The 24,378-nt window shown below is 39.9% G+C and overlaps 1 protein-coding gene across 2 annotated transcripts in view; it reads right to left on the bottom strand.

The window, feature by feature from the left end:
- EIF2AK4 (eukaryotic translation initiation factor 2 alpha kinase 4) overlaps positions 1-23,639 on the bottom strand; it is a 106,112-nt gene extending 82,473 nt beyond the window's left edge. For both annotated transcript variants that reach the window (XM_043988619.1, XM_043988620.1), the window contains exons 1-4: positions 23,112-23,639; positions 13,214-13,329; positions 11,201-11,303; positions 1,556-1,729 (exon numbers count right to left, since the gene is read on the bottom strand). In XM_043988619.1, coding sequence (XP_043844554.1) covers positions 1,556-1,729; positions 11,201-11,303; positions 13,214-13,329; positions 23,112-23,294 — 576 coding nt within the window. In that variant the 5' untranslated portion in view covers positions 23,295-23,639. The remainder of the gene's footprint in view (positions 1-1,555; positions 1,730-11,200; positions 11,304-13,213; positions 13,330-23,111) is intronic.
- Between the last annotated feature and the right edge of the window lie 739 nt (positions 23,640-24,378).

The raw sequence follows: 24,378 nt of genomic DNA, 5'->3' as shown, positions 1-24,378 counted from the left end.
GCCATCCTAAGAACATGTGAAACTAAAACAAATAAATGGGTAGAAAGTGAAACAAATTTGCTAATGCTTTTATGAAGACCTATTTTCATCACTTATGACAGTATAACTATAATCACCTACATCTGACCTCTCACTTCAGTCCATGATGTGCTATGTAAGGAAGCAGAAATAAGATTCTGAGAAACACAGTTGGGCTGGACCAAGATAGTTGTGCTGGAGGCAATAGAATTTTGAAGGCATCAGAGGATCAGTTTTCAATGTACTGAAAAGTGGGAAGACATCAGATGGTAGGGAAAAAATCATGCAGTATATTACTCCCAAAAAAAGGCAGTCAAGAGGATATCCTGAATTACTAACTCATATGCCTGTTTTCTCATTTCTATAAAATCTTTATGAAAAAGATTTCATAAAGAGATCATGAGAAGTGTGAGGAAATAATTAGCATCTTGTCATAAATTATTTTATACAGCAGACTATTTCTGTAGTTTACTAACTGAAAAGTATGGAAAATTTTTAAAAATCCCAGTTTAGGCAAAAAAAAGGGAAAAAAGCATTTGACTTGGTAGAGCAAAATGTAGCCTTACAGGTTCTCCTCCATCAATTTGTCTCTCATTCAAGCATATGTTAAGATTATGTAGCCAGAGATATAATTTTGCTCAGAGATCCCCTTCCAATATTAAATGAAACATATGACAGGGCAATGTATCTTTGTCAAAGGTAGTTAGTTTCCCCTGCCATGAAGGATGAGCTCCACTGAGTTTAAATGGAATAAGGATTCCCTATAGACAGACAACAAGATCTTCTAGAAGCTCCTGTTTCAGAAGATACTGTGTTGACTATACATGCCCCAGAAGTTCTCTCTATATCCTTGAGAAAACTCTGAGGCAAATGAAACATCTTACCAAGAATTAATTAGCATGCTTTTAAAAACAAAACTTCACTTTCAGAACAGTGTCCTTAATACACCACACTTATTTGTGCATTTGTTGATGTTTTAAAATGAGTTAATAATTAAAATTTTTCTAGGGGATGGGGGAAGGAGTGGGGGAGAGGTGAGTAATTCATACATTTACTTTACTGGCTGTCTCAGAGAATTGCTGGGCCAGGTCATTCACCAAATGAGCAGTGACTGCTGTGGGCCCTCTTCTCCGGGGTTACCTCAACCTCACTGTAGACAACCTGTGGCTAATGTGAGAATGGAAAGTTTCTTTAACAGGGATGATGGTGGTGGTGGTGGTGGTGGTGGTGATGGTCACCAGTAGATTCTTGTGAAATCAGCCACAGTCAGACTAGAGCAAGTGTGGGTGACCTGCTGTAGTTGAACCAGAAGGTACTGGGTGGGTTGGAAGGAGGATGGCTACTCAAGACTGAGGGAAATAACGTGCTAAGCTCCTTTTTTTCAGTTAATGTCACATCACAATCATGTCTGACCTTGACCTTGACCCTGAATTATAAGCAGAATGATAAAAATCTACAAGAACACACAAGCCTAGAACACAAACAACCCACCATATCCCACGTTCCCAGATAACATAGGAAACAGAACCTCTCTTACCACTTGCTCCTCTTTTTGCTTTGCTTCCAACAGTCGCTGCTGCTCCTCTTGGGCCTGTCTTTCCTGCAGCTTTTGATGATTTTTTAGCATTTCTTCATGAAAAGACTTAGAGGGTGGCTTGTTATGTTCACTGAGGAATGACTGTATGTGGTCTGCCAGTTCAAATATCATCACCTACAAATTTGAACCAAAAGGACACGCAATTGGCATAGAATTCAAAGCAGTGGCCCAAACAGCATAATACATAATGGCAAATAACAACAATAACAACAAAAAGATACAATGTACTGCTTACATGATAACATTCTTTTTTTTTTTTTTAGTGAGGCAATTGGGGTTAAGTGACTTGCCTAGGGTCACACAGCTAGTAAGTGTTAAGTGTCTGAGGCTGGATTTGAACTCAGGTACTCCTGACTCCAAGGCCAGTGCTCTATCCACTGCGCCATCTAGCTGCCCCCACATGATAACATTCTAATAGGAAACATTCTGAACTATGATTCTAACATATTAAGCAAAAAACAAATCATATCAGCAAAACAACATTTTAGAAATGTTTGCTATTCAAACAAATTATTACCAGCATATAATAAACTGTTTCAATTTTAATTTATAGCCATATTTAATTTAATGGCCTTTTCGGCAAATAAAATTAAAGCAAAGACTTTCTAAAAAAAGGTTTCATGAAATTAGAACATTTTGTTTTGAAAAACCGTTTAATTACCAATACACACCACCATCACCCTCCAAAGTTTAAAAAAAAAAAAGGCAACTGTCTAACGTAGTCATAGTGAGCGCCATTGACAGTACTGTAACTTTCCAGTGCTTTAGACTGTTAGTAGAAAGGAAGTGTGCGTTAACTTTAGTAAGCTGGAACTGAAACTGTCCACTGGATTTGATCTGAGTTTTATCTTTCTGTGATATTGTTGTTGTTAATGAGCATACTGGTCTTAAGAGTATTTTGGGGGGCAGCTAGGTGGCGCAGTGGATAGAGCACCGGCCCTGGAGTCAGGAGGACCTGAGTTCAAATCCAGCCTCAGACACTTAACACTTACTAGCTGTGTGACCCTGGGCAAGTCACTTAAACCCAATTGCCTCACTAAAGAAAAAAAAAAAGAGTATTTTTTGTTTTGTTTTGAATAACCCGAAGATGTCTACATCTTCCAGTGGCAATGCCTCCTTTACAGAAAATAAACATTGTTAACATCAACACAGTCATCTGCTTTACTAGATGATCCAGGGCACTGAAAATATTCTGTAGGTGTAGACTGGCATGCAAAGACCTCACTTTCAGTCTATTGGGAACAAGGCCAATAGGAAGGCAGATCAGATATTTCAAAAGGATTTAATGTTCAGTGCTGATAGGATCTTCAGACTTAAGGAAAAAGATCCTTGTTCCCTCTAGTGACTAGTAAGCCAATCTGTTACACACCAGGTGCCTGCAGATCTTACTTGAGCTGACGAGTTAGGAGAATGGTAAAACTTTCTAAGAGCCCTTGTGGAAGAGAAAATGAATGGCAAGAATACATCTCTTCATAGAGATATGGAAGAAGACATTGTTGGGGATTTTTTTCCTTTATTTCTGCTGAAACGAACTTCAAATGTGTTCTTCCTATATTTTAAAGACCTCTAAAGGGACATACTAGGCTGGACTGTGAATCAGTCATTTCTGTCATATACAAATTCCAGAAATCAGAAAAACCAGTAGTGAACACTCACTTTCACTTTCTCACAGAGCAGGAGATACAAAGAAATTGATTATGTTGAGAGTATCCACAAGAGATACTGTTTCTTCCTCAAAGTCTTTTAAAAATATACTTAGAGGCAGTACTAATAAATGTCGCCAAGTGGCAAGATCTAAGAAATGCTGAAGAAACAAACAGATGGCTTTCTTGTCAAATAGAGATGATGATTTCTTAAAGAGAAGGAATCTAGCACCTGAGAAACAAGCTGTTGAGGGTTGTGAAGTCAATATAAGAGTAAGGAGAAGAGAAAGCCTCTGGTTAAATACATTTTTAAAAAGGTTTTAAACGAGGTAGAGGGCAAGGTTAACAGTTAATGATTGCAATTATGTCAGACTTTGTAAAAGAATATCTCATACTCAATATTTTGGTAGTCACATACTAATTACATAACCTTTCATTATTTAATAGATTCTGTTGCTGCCACTGTTGGTTTAAGAAGCTGAAATTTAGTGACTGAATCTGACTCTTGGCCATTGTTTCTTTAGAAATACAGGACCGTGGAACTTTACGCCTACTCCACCTGGTAGCAGTGCAAGTATATTGCAAGAAAAATGATGATTCAACCACTGTGAAAGTGACTAGCTCTGTGACACCAGTCCAATTCAGTTTGTTTTGATATAGCTTGGAAGGTTAAATCATCTAGATTCATTCCAGTCCCCAAAGGAGACAGTGTGACACAAGACCTGGGTTAAATTCCCACCTCTAACACTTATTAGATGTCTAACTATGGGAAAATCTCTGAGCATCTTAGTAGCTCCAGTTAACTCTCCAATAAAATAATCAGCCTAACCTTCTCAATTTGTACCCCCAACCCCCAAAACACACACCTCATTACCTGGGGTGAGGAAGCAGAAGGTGCATGAGAACAACAATTGACTAAAAGTTCGGTGTATGCAATTCTCAAGGATTTCCTGGGGCAGCTAGGTGGCACAGTGGATAAAGCACAGGCCCTGGATTCAGGAGGACCTGAGTTCAAATCTGGCCTCAGACACTTAACACTTACTAGCTGTGTGACCCTGGGCAAGTCACTTAACCCCAACTGCCTCATTCCCCCCCCCAAAAAGAGGATTTCCTTCTGAAACCACAAGGCAATATGAGACCATGGTGCAATTTATATATACCATTTTTTTCATGGTGCAATTTATAAATGCATTTCAACAAACTTATACTGTGGCGGCTGGGAGGTATTGTGATGCCAATGACCTTGGAGTCAGAGGACCTGAGTTAGCATCTCAGCACTGCCCTCTGTGTGACATTGGTCGAGTTCTTTAACCTCTCTGGGTCTTGGTTTCCTTATCTATAAAATGAGGGGATTAGACTAGAAGGTCTCTAAGGTCCTTTCTACCTGGTTCTCTTCTTCCATCAGCAAAATGCATAGTGCACAGGCCGAGTATGCCAAATTGACAAGCTCATTTGGTAATGGGAATGTCCTGGTCCTCTGAGACCATTATTTCTGAAAAAAACTGATGCTTCTATGAAACACTTTCTTTTTCAGCTTAGTTCTTTACCTAACTAATAAAAGTGCACCAGATTCCTATCCAGCACATGGTGTTATCTGACAGCAAAAAAATTCAAGCTGTACTGACAAAATGTAGACTGTAGACCAGTGTATTTGTTGCTTAATGCACAGCTTATAACAGCAGAGGTTTCCTCTGCCACTCAAAGGATTTATATTCCATTTGTTCAAAATTATTTAAAAAACCAAGTCATCAAACATTTTTCTAGCAAACCTGGTCCAATTGCTCACAAAAATAAGCATTTCAGTCTTCAACACCTTTCTTTTTACTGGTTTATTACTGGATGAAGGTATCAAGCTTAGTACTAAGAAAATTCTCATTAACACATGAATATAATGTTGGTTTGAATAAGTCATCTTTTAAATAATTCCCCCTGAACATTCTTCATAAAGGCAAAGACACAATGACAAATGATCCTACAAGATAATACATGTTTGGAAGTCAGATTCTTCTCCTGAACATTAACTATTTACTCAAAACAAATGCCTTTTCAGTCAATATGCTGAAAAACAAGATCTCTATTGAACTGAGATCACTATTTACAACTAAAAAAGAGGCATGCTGAAGGATGCTGAATTATGTTCCTAGCACCAAGGTCATGTTAGTTATGTGAAAGGACTATTAGAACTGCTAAGCTACTATGAAACATTTATTTATCCTAAAGTTTTTTGTTCTGTCTTAAAAAAAAAATCTCAGGGATCTTTCTCTTCACAAATAATCAACATCATTATGCTTACTGGAAGCAATTTGGTACAGTGGGAATAGCTGGAATCAGAGGACCTGAGTTCGTATCTCACCAGCGATCATTTACAACCTGCGTGATCTTGGGCAAGTCATGCAAGCAATTGGAAAGTCTACTTCAGCAATCTCTCATCTCTACCCTCCTTTTTACTCACTGTGACCAGCCTACAGTCAGGCTTTCATTTCTTTTTGCCTCCTAACTGGCCTTCCTGCCTACAGTCTGACTCCTTCCAAACCATCTTTTGCACTACTGCTTAAATAATCTAACAAGCCACTCTGATTATGTCATTCCTCCATTCAAAATTCTGTAGGGGCTCCCAAGTGCCTCCCAAATAAAGTATAAACTCCTGATGATGACATGCAAAGCTTTCCAACATCTGGAACTAACTTACTTGTCAAACTTGATCTCATATTTCTCCTCTTTATATAGTTCATGTTCTAAACAAACGTGGTTATTTTCCATCCAGTTCTCATCCTGTACTGAGGCTACATGTGTGTGCACACACTCTTCTTCATATCTGTCTACTGAAGTCCCTCTTCTCTTTCAAAAGTCTACTCAAGGACTGCCACTTGGTCTATAAGGCCCTCCTTGACTCCTCCCACCAGCTAAAAGTGAACTTTTCCAATTCTGATTTCTCAGAGCAATTCTTTGTACTTAACACACTCTATATGACCATAATTACATATATATATACATATATGTATGTATATGTGTGTATATATGTGTATATGTATATATAATTTTAAAAATTATATTGTAAGGTCCTTGAAATTGGGGTCCTTATATTTTTGTATTCCCCAATGCCTAGCCCAGTGTCTTGCATATAGGAAGTACTGCTTGCTATAAACAATTTTTATCTATACATTAAAACAGTTCCCCTAAGAACCTCTATTTAGGGTATAAACAAATTGTAGTTACTGTATAAAGGCTGAAAGGGTATTAGGAGTCAGACAACCTGGGCTCTAGCCCTAGTTCTGTCATTAAGTAGTTGCAGAACCTTGGGAAAGTCATCTTACTACTGTATCTTAATTTCACCATCTATGAAGCAGGGGTTGAACCCAGTAATATCTAAGGTCCCTCCTAGCTCCAAAAGTCTGTCTTTCTTTTAAAGAAATACCCATTAACTCAGATTTCTTAAGAAAAAAATGTGGACCAACAAAAAATGAGAACCACCAGAATTGGTGACAAATAGGAATGGTATGAAATACAGTAACCAAATACACATTCAACAAAAGGGCTCAAAACAACATGCCTGTTCTTTTCTGCCTAGGCAAGCTGATTTATCATCTTCTTGTTCACTAGATAGAGAAAATACTAAATGTCCTTGCATTCAGGGCAATGCACTCAACAGCTCTTCTTGAATAGATAAATCCTTGAATATTTGTACTTGATTTTGAATGCTTTTGACTACTACTAATTTTCTCTTCAAAGCTATTCCCTTTTCAATATTTTTTCATTTCTTCTGATTATATATGTAGAAAATACAATAAAATGGTAATGTATTTTAAATCCCTGTTAATCTTTTCTATCTTTTAAAAAAAAGAATATATCTTCAGGTTAAGGGCCTAATGCAAGTGGTAACAACCTCAAGGGAAGGTCAGTATAACAACAAGGTAAGTACACAGCTAATATCTGAAACATGAACATGAATCCAAGCATCTAGAGGGATTTCCACAACTGAATTTTCCAATTTGATTCGAGTCCTGAGTAATTAGAAAGGGCTAATGAAATAATTATTTAGATCCCACTTTCTCATCAGAAATGTCCTACAGTAAGACATCATTTATCTGATCTTCTCCCCTGCAAGCATTCAAATACAACTTCAAGTCACAGAATTTTAAAGCTAAAATGGATCTTAGGGATCAACTTCTGATTCACTGTTATAACCTATAAGCTAAAATTTTTATGTCATTTTATTTGCTCTTTAGTTGACTTAAACAATAAAGTAGCCTTTAATAAGTAAGACTTTAAGGCCTACAATTTTTCCAATTTAGTATTTGCTTATTAGCTTATGTTTATTTCTCTTTCTTTATGAATGGTATAATGAGATCCTTCAGAATAAAAATTTAAAAGGAAAAGAAGAGGGCATCATCACTAGAAAGAAGTGAAGAAAAGACATTCCTGTATACCTTGTTTACATGCATCCAGAAACCACCTGGGTTTACTTTCCACAGTACTGAGGTCAAAACACATTTCCAGAAGACTATACATATCGACCTTTATGTTCCAGCAGCTGCTAAGGAAGTCATTACTAGATTTATCTTGGTAATGTGAGAAAGTAATTATTAATAATTGATTTCTTAGGGAACTCAAAGATCTTTCTTAGTTCTTTCTCCGCCCCCTCCCCCCCACCCCCCCCTTTTGAAAGTCCAGTGTCCTGGAGAGACTTCATCAGATCCCATCTGGGACAAACCCAAAAGCACAAAATGAGTTTTGGGTGGAGATAGATTCTTTTGTCTAGATAGCCTAAGGACTAACTGATGGGATTAAACCACACCTAGATAATGGACTTTGCCCCAACCTTTTTGAGTAAGGGGTCTTGCATTCCTTTCTCTGTCATCCCTAGAATTCATTATAATATAGCCCACCTTCAAGTCATGTCAACCAATTAGATTTAAATAATGCTAATCAATTAGATTTGATTGATGTATAAGGACCCACCTCTTATTGAAAAGGGATGAAAAACCAGGACAGGTAGCCATGTTGTCTCTCTTGGCTCTCTGGGACTACATGGTCTCAGTCTCACTTTCTTGGTCTCCTTGGGACCACATGCTGTCTCTCTGGAGGACCACAGGCATCTTTTGGGGGCTTTTCTCCTGCTCAAGTTAACTGGCAATGCTGAAGCTCTCTCTCTGCATTCTATACCACATCATGGCCTGGGACCATGAGAAGTTAGGGAGACGTGTGGTCAATCCCTTACTAGTATAATATTGATAATATAAGTTTATCCAAAACTTGTGTCTATAGTAATTATTTAAACATCACAGTAAATACCTGTAGAATCTCATTCTTAGAAGGGACCTCAGGCCATTTAGTCTGACCTGTACTTGAACAAGAATCTTCTACATAGCTGACAAGTAGTGTGAGAATCAGGGTGCTGAGAAAGACACTGTGAGAACCAGGGCGACCCCCCCAAAAAGAAAGCACGTGACTAGCATCTGTAAGCTGCCTGTTGTCTGGAAGTTATGTTTATTCAGAGACGACCTGTAAGTCATGTCAATCAATGGACCAGCCAATTAGCTTGGAGCTGTGTGTGGCGACTGCCCCTCTTCTGTCCCACAGGAAACATCCACTGGAACTGACTGAGGATCGCTCTCTTTCATTAGGGAACAAGCCTGTGGTGGCAGGGGCAGGAAGAGCAGACAGATCTAACTTTCAGAACTTCACGTGTTCCCTTTGGAAGCATGGAGAGCTAGGTGAAGGCGGCTTTCTCTCTCTCTCTGTTAACCCCTAATATACTTTAATAAATGCTTAAAAGCCAAAATTGTTACCAAATTTATCAGTAAATTTAGCTAGTTCTCCCCTCCCCACACGGGGGGGGGGGGGCAGATAAGGCGATCACACATTAGATTTTAAACATCACAATGGTCATCCAGTCTGAAGATCTGTAGTGATGAGGACCATACTCTGCTTTGAGGTAGGCCATTTTACTTTTGGATACCTCTAATTATTAACAAGTTTTTTGTTATATTAAACCTAATATGCCTCCTTAAAACTTCTGCTTGATAATGCAGACAATGCTCCCAGGCCCAGATTTAGAACTGGAAGGATCCTTAAAGTTCATCTAGACTCACCTCTTCATTTTACACATGAGAACAAAAAGAGACAGTCACTTGTCCAAGATCATGCAGGTAGTAACCACCTGTAGCAATATTTGAACTCAACTGCTTTGATTCCAGAGTAAGTGCTCTTCTTTCCAAAATGCCTCCCTAAAGCAGAACCAGCAAAAATTCTCTTCCATATGAAGACAGCTATTACATATAAAATCTTCTCTTCTTTAAGCTTGTTGTTGTTCAAGTCACTTTCCAATCACGTCCCACTCTTCATGATCCCATTTGGGTTTTTTTTTTTGGGCAACTTCTTTAAACTAAACACCTTCAGTTCCTTCAAATGATCCCCTTATGGCCTGAACTTCAAGTTCTTCACCATCCTTGCTGATGTACCCTGGACATATTGTGACATATCTCTTTTTATCCCTAAAATGTGGCATCCAGAACAGAACACTTCACAGGGGTCTGCTGGCGAAAGGAAACAGTAGCCCTCTACCCTCCCTCATCTTGGACCATGGACTGTTCTTAAAGCAGCCTGACATTGCATTCATTTGGCTGTCTTATCACACTGTTGACTCCTATTGCACTTGCAGGTCACTAAAACCTCCAGATTTTTGTCCACCTATGTCTGCCTGCCCTTGTCTTATATTATACTACTCAGATACAGAAGTGGCACTGGAGTCTAATGAAAGTAACAGAAAGAGGGGCAGCTAGGTGGTGCAGTGGATAGAGCACTGGCCCTGGATTCAGGAGGACCCAAGTTCAAATCCGGCCTCAGACACTTGACACTTACTAGCTGTGTGACCCTGGGAAAGTCACTTAGCCCCAACTGCCACACCAAAAAAAGAAAGAAGAAGAAGAATAAAGTAACAGAGAAGAGAAGGTGTTATGAAATAACACTTCCTCCACTGCTGAAGAAGTTACATATGATGATTACTATAATGTATATATTAGATTGAAAATTACAAAGTTCTGGGCAAAGACTGGTCTGTTGGAGGAAGTGTGATTCATGATTCAACAACGTGAACCCTCTAGAAATGGGTAGAGACAAATCAACATTTGGTTCAACCTATCTGCTGTTTCTCTTGTCCAACCTCACAAATGGGTAGGATTGATGGCAGAGAGAGGGGCAAGGAGCTCACCAGTTTTGAAGCAGAAAAGGACTTACAGTTGGGTTGGGACCTAGACAGAGTGAATACTGAGGCAGCTCTTCTTCCTCCTCGGGCTGAGATTAAGGTAGTGGGTAGATGGGTTCAGGGCTGATTTGGTCTAGAAGCAAATAGTTTTGTGAAGTCTAGAGTCTGCAGCCCAAGATTTTTCAGCATTGAGGTTATAACTAAGATTTTGTTGTGGCAGGCTTGAAATCGATAGCATATCCAAAATTTGCTCAAAGTGTACACTCAGAGATGTCATCAGTGTTCCCAATACACCAATTGCAGCATCATTCATTGACCAAAAAAGTGCCTATTCAGTGGATAATGTCTCTAAGACCAATTGGTCAACTTGACATCATAAGTGCTAATGATTTTGCTTTAAAGTCAAAGCATGGGATGTTTGAAACTAAAGATTTAGGTCTAAAATGGACCTAACAGACACAGGAAAAACTTTTCGGTCAAAGGTAAAAGTGAGTCCCACCAAATGCTGATGAAACATCTGTTTTGAATTTTTAAAGACACTGATTATAAACGTTTTATAATATTTTTAAAAAAATTTTACCTCTCTGGGGCAGCTAGGTGGTGCAGTAGATAAAGCACCAGCCCTGGATTCAGAAGAACCTGAGTTCAAATCTGGCCTCAGACACTTGAAACTTACTAGCTGTGTGACCTTGGGCAAATCACTTAACCCTCATTGCCCCACCAAAAAAAAAATCTTACCTCTCCACGATGTTCTTTGGCTAATTTTTCCAGGTCGGCCTTCAGTGAATTAACACTTTCATTTGACAAACCTTTTGCATTCTTTAGTTCTATTTCAGGGACACTGGAAAATAAAAGGTTTATTTTAGAATTCAGTATGTGTTGTAAGTTAATAATACATACTCTTCAATAGTTCTATAAGAATCTTACTGTGCTCTATCACTATTCTCACAGAAATCTCAACAATCTCTAGTATACAGTTAATGATTTTGAAAAGCAAAGGGGATTTTTCTCACAACTCTAGTTTATACAATCATCAATGTCATATTACCAGAATCCTGCAGGAAAGTGGGATGAATACACATGATTTAACCTATACGTCAGGGTCATCTGCAGGAAGAGAAAGCATATATGCCACCAGGCACTGAAGCACCCACTCTATTGCTTGCAGGTGATGTGCAAACCAAAAGTAGCAGGTTTAAGGGGAAAGAGTCCTACTCTGTTTCACTCTGTGAGTCTGTTATTGTGTTTCAGCAAGTCCTCCCAACTTGGATTTGTGTTCATTCATTCATTCAAAATAAATAAATAAAATAAATAAACAAATACATACATACATACATACATACATACAACCTGGCTAGGAGTACTGGAGAGGATATAAAAGTTTAGATAACACAAAGTCTCTGACCTTATGGAATTTACAACCTAATGGGGGAAAAAGACACAAACAGAGATAACTACAACAATCAATTTTGTGAATTCCAATTTAGACAATTCCAAAACAGAAGTGCTCTGTGAAGCTTGTGAGGAAAGGTTTTTTTACGAATTGGGGGGGGGGGGGGCGGCGGGAATCTGGTAAGGCTTCATGGAGAAGTTGGGATTTGAGTTTGTTTTTTAAGGATGTGAGGAATTCAGGAGGTGAAGTGAAAGAAGAACATTTCAAGTATGGGGACCAACTTGAACTAAGGCCCAGTGGGAGAGGTTAGTTAAGTCTGGTTGGAGTTTAGAATGCAGGAAAAGAAACGATATGAAATAAGGCTGGTGTGGCCAGAGGAGAGCCTTGCCAGGTAAAAATATGAACTTGATCCAGCTGGCAATAGAGAGCCACTCAGTGACACGGAATGACAGGACCAGAAAAATATATATGGAAAATGATCCTGTTAATGGTATGAAAAATGGATTGGAGAGGAGGAAAGAGTGGAGGCAAAAAAACCCTGCTGGGAGGACAAGCAGCAAAAGTTCAGAGTGGTGGTACTGAAGACCTAAAGTAAGGTGGTGGCAGTAAGAACATAGAGTGGGAAAGCTATGTGGTCAAGGGGAAAAGCACTGGCTCAAGTCAGAAAACCTGAGTTCAAATGCCATCTCTGATACCACTCCTATGACCTTGGGTGAGTCACTGCAAATTTCCTCCCTTGACAGATGAAGACACTGGACTAGACAGCTTCTGAGGTACTTTTGAGGTCTAGATATCTGGTACTATGAGTCTATAATACGAGAGATGTTGTAGAGGTAACAATGATAGGATTGGGTAGCAACTGGATATGAGAAGTATGGAAGAAGAAAGAGTCAGTCAAAGGCAAGGTCAAGGTTTTAAACACGGGAGGCCAGGGGAATGAATGATGGCACCCCGGATAGAAATACTGAGGTCAGAATGGAGAGGTGTAGAGGGGAAGAGAAGCTTGGTTTGGGACGGGTTAAGCTTGAGGTGCCACTGGGACATCCAGGTGGCCATAGCTTTTAGGCAGTTGGAGATGCAAGTGTGGGGCACAGGTGTCGATTTGGATAGTTTTTGAAGTAGAAGTAGCCAAAGCCATGGGAATAAATAAGCTTGCCAAAGGAGAGAGGGTAGAGAGAAGTGAAGACAGACTTCTGGGAAATTTCCACATTAAGGAGTCTGAAAGAAGATGAAGAACCAATGAAATAACATTTATAAAGGAATAAAAGGGAGGTTTCCATGAATAAATTTGGGCTAGCATTTGTGGTGCTGAAAGGGCAAACTGAAATCACATGGAAACAATCTACACATATACTCACACATCTGGGTAGGTTGGTGGGCATTTAACTCTCAAATCCACTTTGACATAGACTTCTTCATCACCAGTCAAACCCTGGGGACGTAGAACTAAATTGATTTCCGGGGGGTCTTTTACCTAAAAAAATTAAGGTTTGGGTTTTTTTTTGAAATAGTAAAAACTAGAAATAAGCATTTATTAAGTGCCTTCTAGGTGCCAGGCACTATGAAAACAACTGGGGAGACAAAAAAAGGCAAAAGAAATTGTGACATTGAGCATCTTGGTCCAAACTTCTACCAATCACATTTCATACTTTACATATAATTGTATTTTATATAGGTGTTCTACACATTTTTGACTACTGCATATTATAAAACTCAAAAGTCATGTATGTTTAATATACCCTTGTATAAAAATGTTTCACTCTACTTTAAAGACATGGTAAAAGAAGTAAAATTTCAAAATTTAAAATTGTGTATCATCTGAAATAATTGCCTATCCCCTAGCTAACTCTTGTGCTGTTCTTCAATAACGATGTTGCAATAATGCAAACTTGGGGGCAGCTAGGTGGTGCAGTGGATAGAGCACGTGCCTTGGAGCCAGGAGGACCTGAGTTCAAATCCAGCCTCAGACACTTAACACTTACTAGCTGTGTGACCCTGGGCAAGTCACTTAACCCCAATTGCCTCACTAAAAAAAAAAAAATTAAAAAATAATGCAAACTTAACCTAGAATATGTTATTCTGGTCTTTTGTGTTTTATTAATTAATATGACAATGGGGGGAGCTCAAGTTGGCTACACATCAAAGGCCTTGAAATAGAATGTTCAGTGGCAACAGCATCTATTTATTCCCACTGAGATTAAAAACAAGTTTATTATTGTGACTACACACACACACACACACACACACACTCCCTAAGGTGAATAAGAGCAAATCTAGAGTCTGGGAATTGGAAAAAGTTAGAACTCAATTTCTCTATGGCCTTGAAATCTCCACCCCCCACCCCCTCCCCGGGGCAATAGGGGTTAAGTAACTTGCCCAGAGTCACACAGCTAGTGTCAAGTGTCTGAGGCGAGATTTGAACTCAAGTACTCCTGAATCTAGGGCCTGTGCTTTATCCACTTAGACACCTAGCTGCCCGCACCTTGAAATCTTAAGATGCAGGTGACTGGAAGTAAACTTTCCTTATCTGAAGTTTAAAATTTTTAATTTATTTATATCTATAATATTAAAATATATTTTAACTGCATTAACCTTTTAATAACATTGTAAATCATAATTAAATTCTTACTAATTTAATGTTTTATGGCAAAATCACTCACTCTATTCTAGCCACGAGGGGAGATATAAAAGACTGGAAAGTTGTTCATACTTAACTCCAAGGGGATACCTTTACCAATTTTGTTTAATGCATATGCAGCAATTTAGTAGGGAGAGGGGATTTCCCCAGCTGGCTGCTAAAATGTTTCTTTTATTTCATCCCCAACCAAACCCCACAAAGCAAAACGATAAGATCAACTTCTAGATTGTGGATGCACTTCCACAATATACATTATCCTGTAGGGGGAAAACACCATTACAAATATGTGACTTTCATAAACCATTAAATTAAATCCTGCATTAAAATCCTTCTTTGATCCCTCATCATAGTATAGTGGTGACCAAGGGGTCCTGAAGTACAGAACAAGCTCTGGCAAATGCTACAAGGCTGGAAAAACTTAGAGCATACTTGGTGAAGGACCAACCTGAGTCACCAGGAGGTTAGCCACTAGTTCATGAATTATTTGACCACAGCAAATCATGAAGACCTTCTAAGGCATGGAAGGGCTGATATTTGTTTTAGTGCAAGGAATACCTGTATGAGTGAGATCATAGATTCCTGAAGAAGGTACCCATAATGCTACTAAGATGACTAGACACATCTTTGTATGAGAAAAGTCCTGCAGACATTTTAAAGTTCCTTTATGAGATATAGTGGAAAGAACACTAGAATTGGAGTTAGGAAAGATTTGAATTGAATTTGAACTCAATCCTTTGGATGTAACTTTGCTACCATGAGCAAGTCACTTAACCTAAGTCTCAGTTTCTTCATCTATAAAAAAAGGATAGAAATACTTGTAATGAATACGTGTTATGAGTTTCAAATGCGCTATATATGTAAAACCCTTTACAAACCTTAAAGTGTGTCAATGATGATGCTGATGCTGAAATCATGACAAAAGTCACTCTTTCCAGTATCCAGGAGTTTTCATCTGTACCTTTGCTAATATGAGCATTGCCACAAAGGGTTGCCTTGCAGTATTATGGGATAGATGTTATCATCATTATGGAACAAAGTATCTTATACAAAAAAACCCTTCAAAGTATTTGCCAATGACAAATTAAAAGACAAGTGAAAAAAAATCACTAAAAACTTATGAGAGCAATATATTTTGGGGGGGAACACTTAATAACTAGAAATACATGCTGCTAGGAGGTTTGAAAAATGACTAAGACCAGGGGGCAGCTAGGTGGCGCAGTGGATAGAGCACCGGCCCTGGAGTCAGGAGGAACTGAGTTCAAATCCGGCCTCAGACACTTAACACTTACTAGCTGTGTGACCCTGGGCAAGTCACTTAACCCCCATTGCCTCACTAAAAAAAAAAAAATGACTAAGACCACCATTCTTTCTGTCAAGAAGACATGCTTTTAATTGCACCTGTACAACCCATATCTGATTGCTTACTGCATCAGGGAGGAGGAAGGAGAAGGAGGGAAGGAGGAATAAAATTTTGAACTCAAAACTATAAATAAAATTGTTTATTATTTTAAAAAAGAAGATATGCTTTAAGCAAACCTCTTTTATAACTGGAATATGCAGAGGGGTAATGGATTGGTATAAGGAAGAATCAATCAAGCATGGGGTCTTATAGCATTTCTAGATTGATGAACATAAGTGTAAGAAGAAGGAATCAGAGCATAACCTTTTTTTAATGAAATGAGAAAAGAATGCAGAGAATAAGATAGTCTTTAAAAATCTTTGTAGGAGGGGCAGCTAGGTGGTGCAGTGGATAAAGCACCAGCCCTGGATTCAGGAGGATTTGAGTTCAAATCTGACCTCAGACACTTGACACTTACTAGCTGTGTGACCCTGGGAAAGTCACTTAACCCTCATTGCCCCCCCCCCCAATCTCTGTAAGAGAATCTGATAGGGAGGGAGTGGTGATATTCCTTCAAAGCCTGCTTTAAAAACAGTCAAGAAATTCTTAAAAACACAGAAATAGCTGTGGGTTGTAAAGTACCCAGGTTTTAACATGGAAATCCTTGAAGTTCTAATTTTTTATAGAATTATAGGTAGATTTAGAGATGTTAGGAATAATAGGAAATCAAGGCTCAGAGAGGTCATGTCCCCTGACAGGGATACTCAGCTAGTAGCCATCTAAGGTGGAACTGGAATTTAGCTCTTTCTGTATCTAAGTTTAGTGTTTTATCTACTACAATATGCTGCTTTTTCAACATATTTGAGTTAGCTACTATATTTGCAAGGCATTCCTTACCAAATGGCACAGATGAAAGCAAGTATTTGAGAATCTACTTTAAGTGTATTTTCACTTTTAAATACAGAAATTAAAGGAAAAACTTTGTTAAGAAATGGGAACAATTCTGTCAAGCAATTCATGTTGCTTAATCTCTTCAATGAAAAATCCAAAGCAGAAAAGTCAGTCAGTCAATTAGTCAATCACCCAAGGAACATTTATGAGGTACTGTGTGCCAGGCATTGTGCTAGATAGGTGCTAGAGATAAAAATCCAAAAGCAAATCACTTTCTACCATCAATGAGCTTAATGTCTATTTTGGGGCCTGAACTATTCATGGATAAGCAAATACTTATCTGTAAAAGTGGCACAAGGGCTGGAGTGGGAGATTAACAACTAAGAAAAGGTTTCTGTAAGGAGGTGATAATGGTATTGCTACTAACCAAGCCAACACTTAGTTGATGTGAGAAGCACAACAGAAAACTGATCATCTTCAGGTGTTTGCTCCAGGACCAGAGCATTGTATTTTGTCTAGCGTATCCTCCTTGGAACAAAGTTGTGGCACAGCCTCTGAATCCTCTAAGTTTCTTGCTTATTTCAGACTCCTCTGGCTTCTTTAGCATGTGAAAGATCCTGGTGTAGCAGGGGAAATGACCCATTTAGGCAAGCAGGAATGTTTGCCTATTAATAAACTGTGTCTTACAAACTTTGGTTAAAATTGAAATAGTAAAAAATTAGTCTATATATTTGAAATACTGAGAAATGAGCATGGATAAGACAGAGTATTTTATATTAATTCAGATACATTTTTAGTTTTCAGACATTCATAAGGATGGCTAAAATCAGACCCAGTAAGCACTCAAATGAGACTGTATAAAGTTCCATGTGACAAAAGTTATGTTAAATGAGTTACAGTATTTGTATTTTCCTTTATTTACTTTTTGAAAAGTCAGTGCTTTCCACAATAAAATGAAATGGAATGTTATATAATTATAATAATCCATCTTAGACCCGGAGAAGAGTTGCAGATCAAAAGATAACTCCTGTATAGTCTTCATGCTACTCTGGTGTCCATATGTAAAGTGGTAGGGAGCTCTCGACATGTTCAGTCAACTCTGCATGAAGGCTTTATGGAACCTGAACAAGACCTCTACAGAATGAGATATGATCTGCAGGGATTGGAGGGAGAATCCTTAGCAACTTACTCACCAAACTAGGGAAGTATCAAAGGAATATTGTGTGAGCAAAGTTATACAAATTATATTTTTAAGTTCCTAAATTGACACCATGACTTTAGAGGTATAAATGGGCACTGAAGAATAAGTCAGTATTTTCCCAATAATTTTTCATCTAATAAAGGGATGAGGGGAAGCTAGGTGGCACAGTGGATAAAGCACCAGCCCTGGATTCAGGAGGACCCGAGTTCAAATCTGACCTCAGACACTTGACACTAGCTGTGTGACCCTCACTGCCCCACAATAAAGTACCCAGGTTTTAACATGGAAATCCTTGAAGTTCTAATTTTTTATAGAATTATAGGTAGATTTAGAGATGTTAGGAATAATAGGAAATCAAGGCTCAGAGAGGTCATGTCCCACAATAAAAAATAAAAAATAGGTGCTTAATAAAGGGATGAAATGGAGTCATTTCCCTCTCTTTTCCTCTTTCCCTATTATTTTACATTTCTGGAAATTTAACATCTCTAATTCTACATAGAATCTAGTTTTATCCATAAAACCAAAACAAAAAGCTATATTTCAGGGAGTTAACATCCAAAGCACCATGACTTTTTGAAACTAGAAACCTTCAAAAATTAGTGTATTCAGAAACCACTAATATGATAATATGGGAGAAATATTCATTTTGTTGTTAGACAATGGCATTCCTATTCTGATATTCTCACTTCCAAGAATGTAAGTACAGCAAAACCACTATCTGGAAGCCCACCAGAATTTATCTTAGATAGTCAGGTTTTCTGACAGTTGAGGGCTCAACCTTTTTAAACATCAAAATTTGTGTCTTTTGTTTTGTTTTTTAAGATAAAAGTATAGAAATGTTTCACAAACATCCCTGTCTTCTTTCTTTCTTTGCAGGGCAATGAGGGTTAAGTGACTTGCCCAGGGTAACACAGCTATTAAGTGTCTGGATTTGAATTCAGGTCTTCCTGAATCCAGGGCTGGTGCTTTATCTACTGTACCACTTAGCTGCCCGCCCCCCCCCCCATCCCTGTCTTCTTAAAGGGGTCATGAACATGCTTTTATTATGTCTAATGATTCAGGGTCATAATTATGAAGATTACTGTACTGCGCTGCATTTCAGTAACAAGCCTATTGAGGTTTGTTCCTTCCCAACTACTATGTTTTTCCAAGTTGCCTGGATTTTTCGCCAGCCTTTCTTTCCCCCTTTTGCTTTCATTAAGCCCCCACCCCCTTTTTATATAAAGATTTACTGATTTTTTTTATGTGTCCCTATCTTTAGTCGTCTCTCCAATCTTTTAATTTGCTGCTTCTTATCTGTGGTGGGCATAAAAAAAACAAAAACAAAGACAACAACAAAAAAAAAACACCCTGATAAACAAGTTTGTTAGAACTATGGAAGAAACAATAACTAAGTTCTGAGTGAGGTCCTAAAGGGTTTTTCCTATGAGTGAAATGCATGAATTTGACTGTGTGGACTTTATGAAATCAATGTTGTTTTGAGACCTTTATGCTTCTTCTCTGATATTGAGCTAAGTTTCATATAACTGAGGTTGCCAAACAGCTGAGTTCCAGATAGGTGAAATGTTGTTGTAATATGACTGTGTGAGGAGTAAAGATTTCTAGTATTTTAATTTGAAAGAACAGATGGGGGTGGAGTGGAGTAGAATGTATTCCTTTTATAGATAGTTCTAAGAGAAGTTATTACTTCATTAAAACCTAGCCGAGTAGATATGTGTTGGATGAGGCTGTGTGATATATATTGGAGAAGAGAGGAAACACAAATTATTTTGCAATACTCAGAGGCATGATAGCACATTGGTGTTAGATTTTTAGGAGGTAAGAAAGCTGGCAGTAACAGAGAACTTCCACATGTCTTTGCTGGCTTTGTGAGGAAAAAGGGAAGATATTTAAAAGAGAATTCCAAAAAGAAATGTTCTCTGAAGCAAAGCTTCTTAAACTGTGGGTTGTGACCCCATATGGGGTTGAGTAACTGGATTTGGGGGCTGTGAAAAATTTGGCAGTAAATGTCTGATTTGTATACCTATATGCCCACGGTCCTGTAAAAATTTCTCAGGCAAAAAGGGGGCAAGTGGAAAAAGTTTAGGAAGCCCTGCTCTAGAGTACACAGATAGATCTCCATTATGAGCAACTGAGTATGAATAACCTCTACTCAAATGCTAGTCTGATGCTTCATTGGGATGTGGATTTCCCAAGGTTTTATCAACTGAGTACAATCCCTGGCAGGTCCTGCCAAGCTGGAAAATCTTCAAGTATAGTCTCAAAGATAGAATATATGTGTATATGTGTGTGTAAGTATGTACATGTGTGTATTGTCTGTAGACTAACCTAACAAAGTACCAGTGGTATAGTATAATACAAGGTTGGATACCAGATGATGAATTTTTTTAGCCATTGTGATTCATGAAGAATTAAAGCATAGAGACCTTGTAACCTCCACTAGTAAAGAAAATACCCACCCAAATGAGCTCACAGAAATATATAATGATAAAAAGAAATTAAGTAGCAGAGATAGTCCAGTGGGACAAGGTAGCAACTTGGTACAATATGGAAACAGGGGTGTTGTTTCAGTTGTGTCCAACTCTTCATGACCCCATTTGGGATATTCTTCGATGAGATACTAGAGTGGTTTGTCATTTCCTTTTCCAGCTCATTTTACAGATGAGGAACTGAAGCAAACAGGGTTAAGTGACTTGCCTAGGGTCACATAGATAGTGTCTGGGAAAGATTTTAACTGAGGAAGATGTCTTCCTGATTCCAGACCCGACACTCTATCCATTATGCCACCAACCTGCCCAAAAAAGGAGACCAGTTCTCAAAATCCAACCCTACAGGAAATTTTCAGTTCAACAACATATTCAACAAACATTTATTAGGTACCTAAGTTGGGCCCTAAAAGAAATAAAGGGACTAGAACAGATGAAAAATGGTGATGGGGAAGGGCAGAGTCCATTCCAGATACTCTGTACAGCATGAGACTTATAGATGCATTGAAGGGAGTTGATGCTCTAGAGAGCAAAGTTATAGAGGTAGATGAAAGGGGTAGGGCGTTTCTAAATAGGGGAATACCTTGAGGATTGGTGAACTAAAAGAATCTAGGATATGTGATTTGTTGAATTGGGAACAATATAAGAAATGAAAGAGTAAATTGTGCATGAAAATAGGGTGTTTGAGGGTACTGCTACTTCCTTTTTGGACAAATATCTCTTTTCCCTGTGCACTGAATTGATTCTGCCCCCGGGGAAATTTGTATTTAGAACCCTGCTGCATTGGGAGAGGAAAAAGGGTTCAATATTTAGCTTTTTAAAATTTGTTCTCTATGCTATCTCCCAATGCAATCTTGTTCACACTCAAGGCTTCAACTATCATTTCTCTGATTTACAAATCTCCAAACCCAATCTCTCTATCTTAAAGTTCCAGTCCCACATTTCCAACTTCCTACTAGATAGTTCCATGTAAGTATCCCACAGACAACTCTACATGCTGCAGAACAAATTCCTCATCCTTCCTCAAAAACTGGCTTCTTGGGGCAGCTAGGTGGCGCAGTGGATAGAGTACAGGCCCTGGAGTCAGGAGTACCTGAGTTCAAATCCGACCTCAGACATTTGACACTTACTAGCTGTGTGACCCTGGGCAAGTCACTTAACCCCAACTGCCTCACCAAAAAACAAACAAAAACCGGCTTCTCCTTATTTCTCCATATGGGTTGATGCCCTAACTATTTTGCCAGTCACCTATTCTGAAAATATTTGACTTACCTTTGACTCCATTACTCCCACTGCTTCAGCCACCAGATCTTTTCCATTTTATCTCCAAAATCTCTCTGGTTACCACCTTCTCCCCATTCTCACTACCATGGCCCCTTATTCAGACCTAATTTCCTCTCTCCTAGACTATCATAATAACCTAAGTGATTTTCTCCCTCCAATCTATCCTACACTTCATTGCCAGATTTATCATCTTGTTTGGTGTGATCATATAATGCCTAGCTCAAACACCTTCCATTGCTCCCCCTTGCCAAATGTTAGCCACTCAGGATCCTCTACAAACTGGGTTTAACTCACCTTTCCAGCCTTATCTCACTTAATAGACGATACCCTCCAAACACACTAGTCTTCTCAGGCTCTAATGTGGCCCAGGATCAACAGCCTAGGTTCCATTGCTCATGCATTATGCAGTTTTTCATTTCTGGAATTCCTTTCCCCTACATTTCTTCCAGTTGAAAACCTGCTCATCATCCTTTAAAACCAGCCCAGATGCCATCTTCTCTACTGTACCATCTCTCCAGTCTGAAGTGATCCCTCCTTGCTTTGAACTTTTAAAAGTACTTTATAACTTTCCTATACCGTATCAACTTCTGCTTCATATTAATGAACTTTTAATCAAATCTTATTCTCCCCCCAAACCCCCAACGTCTGTAATCACTGTAGTATTCCGAAGTCCTTAGGCACCTAATAAATGTTTGTTGAAGAGGATTCTCGTTGCCTAAGGGTTAGGCATGAGTCAAGAAAAAAAGTGACCAGAGAGGAAAAGCCAAGTTAGAGGAGGTACAGTCTGAGTGCTGTTAGGCCTACCCCAAAGGGTTCAGAAAATGGCAAAGAAAAGGAGAAGTACCTAAGTATACCTCTGTCTGTGTGTGCATGGGGGGTTGGGAAATAAAGGATGAGGGTGGCAGGACAATGAAGGGAAATCAGTAATAAGCCATGGGATAGTGAAGGGTGCACTTAAAGAGCTGAGATCAGGGGTTCTTACCATTTCTGTGTCACGGACCCCTTTGGCAGTTTGGCGAAACCTATAGACCCTTTCTTGGAATAATGCTTGTAAATGCATACAAGAAAATACGTAGGATTACGAAGGACATCAGTTATTGTGAAATGCACTCATCCAGATTAGTTTAAAAAGTAGAACGCCCAGTTCACGGCGCCCAGCTGGGCCAGGAGAAGGGCCGGGCACGGAGCTGTGCTGCTGTTGGGGCAGCTGCTGCGCGGGCGAGAGGGGCTGGCAAGCTGAAGCGCAGGAACTGGGGGGGGGGGGTGAGGGGGCTGGGCTGGCCCATCAAGCCCCCGGGCGGAGGCGCTTTCCGAGGTGGAGCGGCGGAGGAAGTAACGGCGTGGCAGGAATGGGGGGCGGACCAGGCCCCGAGGCGGGCGGAGGACAGCCGAGGCGGGAACCCCCGCGCCTTCCTACCTGTCCGGGCCGCTGCAGCCGCAGGTCCTGGAAATCGCAGCCGTAGATGGCCTCCAGCGCCTGCAGCTCGTGGTCCTGGCGCTGCGGGTAGCTCTCCGGCTGCTCCGCGGCGCCGTCCCCCGCCCCGCGCCGAGCCTGCTCGCCGGGATCCCGGGGCTGCCAGGCGCAGGCGCCCCCCGCCATAGCCGCGGCCGCACCGGGAGCAGAGAGGCGGCGGCGGCGGCGGCGGCTGCGACGTGGGCAGGCGGGAAGGCCGATCCGGGCCGCCCCGAGGACGACGGGGTCTGTATGAGGAGGCGGAGGGGAAGGAGGAGGGGCCGGGCCGGGCCCCGCTGGGACGCTGCGCTGCCCTCTGGTGGCCGGAGGGGGCCGCTTCTCAACTCCCAGGGTAACCGGGCAGGGCCCTTGGGAAGTCTGGCTCGAGAGGGCTGCTCCTGCCCAGGTGCGAGGACTTCCCTCCCTGAGGGCCCACTTCGACTCAGGCCGAGGATCACGGGACGCACATTTAGCGCTTCCAAGGCTAGCTAGTTCATCTTCGTTTTACTGGGGAGGAAACTGAACCACAAGTGCCCAGTGAGTAAATGGCCGGGCTGGAGCCCGTGCGATAGAGCTGCTCTAGCACAGCACCTTGGACGGAGGTGTGCAGGGCCTATCAGTGCTTCTATTTCTATTTCGGGACGCACAAGACAATAGTGGTTTTTACTTAGTTTCCCCAATCAGCTTGCCTGCCACACATCAGTATCATGTATCTGTTCTTTCTGGGTACCCATTGTGAATTATTCTATTATGCTTTATTCTGTTTAAGTATTCTTGACATTTCTTTTGTCCATCTTATTTGAACTACCATTACTTCAGTTCACTTTGCTAGAGGATTATTGCTTAGTTATCCACTTTTCATCCAACCCCTACAAATTTGACCTAATAGATCTCAGCATCAGTGAACCTGCCCACTTTGACTCTTATTATTAAGTTACTATCTTGGAGTGGGAGTACATGGGTTGAAGTCCTAGCTCTTCCATTTACAACCTGTTTGATTGGGGAACATTACTTAGCCTCTCAGTCTCCTGTTTCCTTATTTATAAAATGAGGGAGCCAGACTAATTGACTTCTGAGAACCCTTGCAAGTCTAAATCTCTGATCCTATGACCTTCCTTCAAAATGCCCTCCCTTTCTGTTGATTTAGGAGAATGAGGGAAACTATTACTTTGGAGCAGGTTCACTGATGCTGAGATCCAGGATGTGTCAGTAGACTGGCAAAAACATAAGG

Source organism: Dromiciops gliroides, chromosome 2, assembly GCF_019393635.1.
Source record: "Dromiciops gliroides isolate mDroGli1 chromosome 2, mDroGli1.pri, whole genome shotgun sequence".
NCBI lineage: Eukaryota > Metazoa > Chordata > Mammalia > Microbiotheria > Microbiotheriidae > Dromiciops > Dromiciops gliroides.
This window is presented reverse-complemented; position numbering and strand designations above follow the sequence as displayed.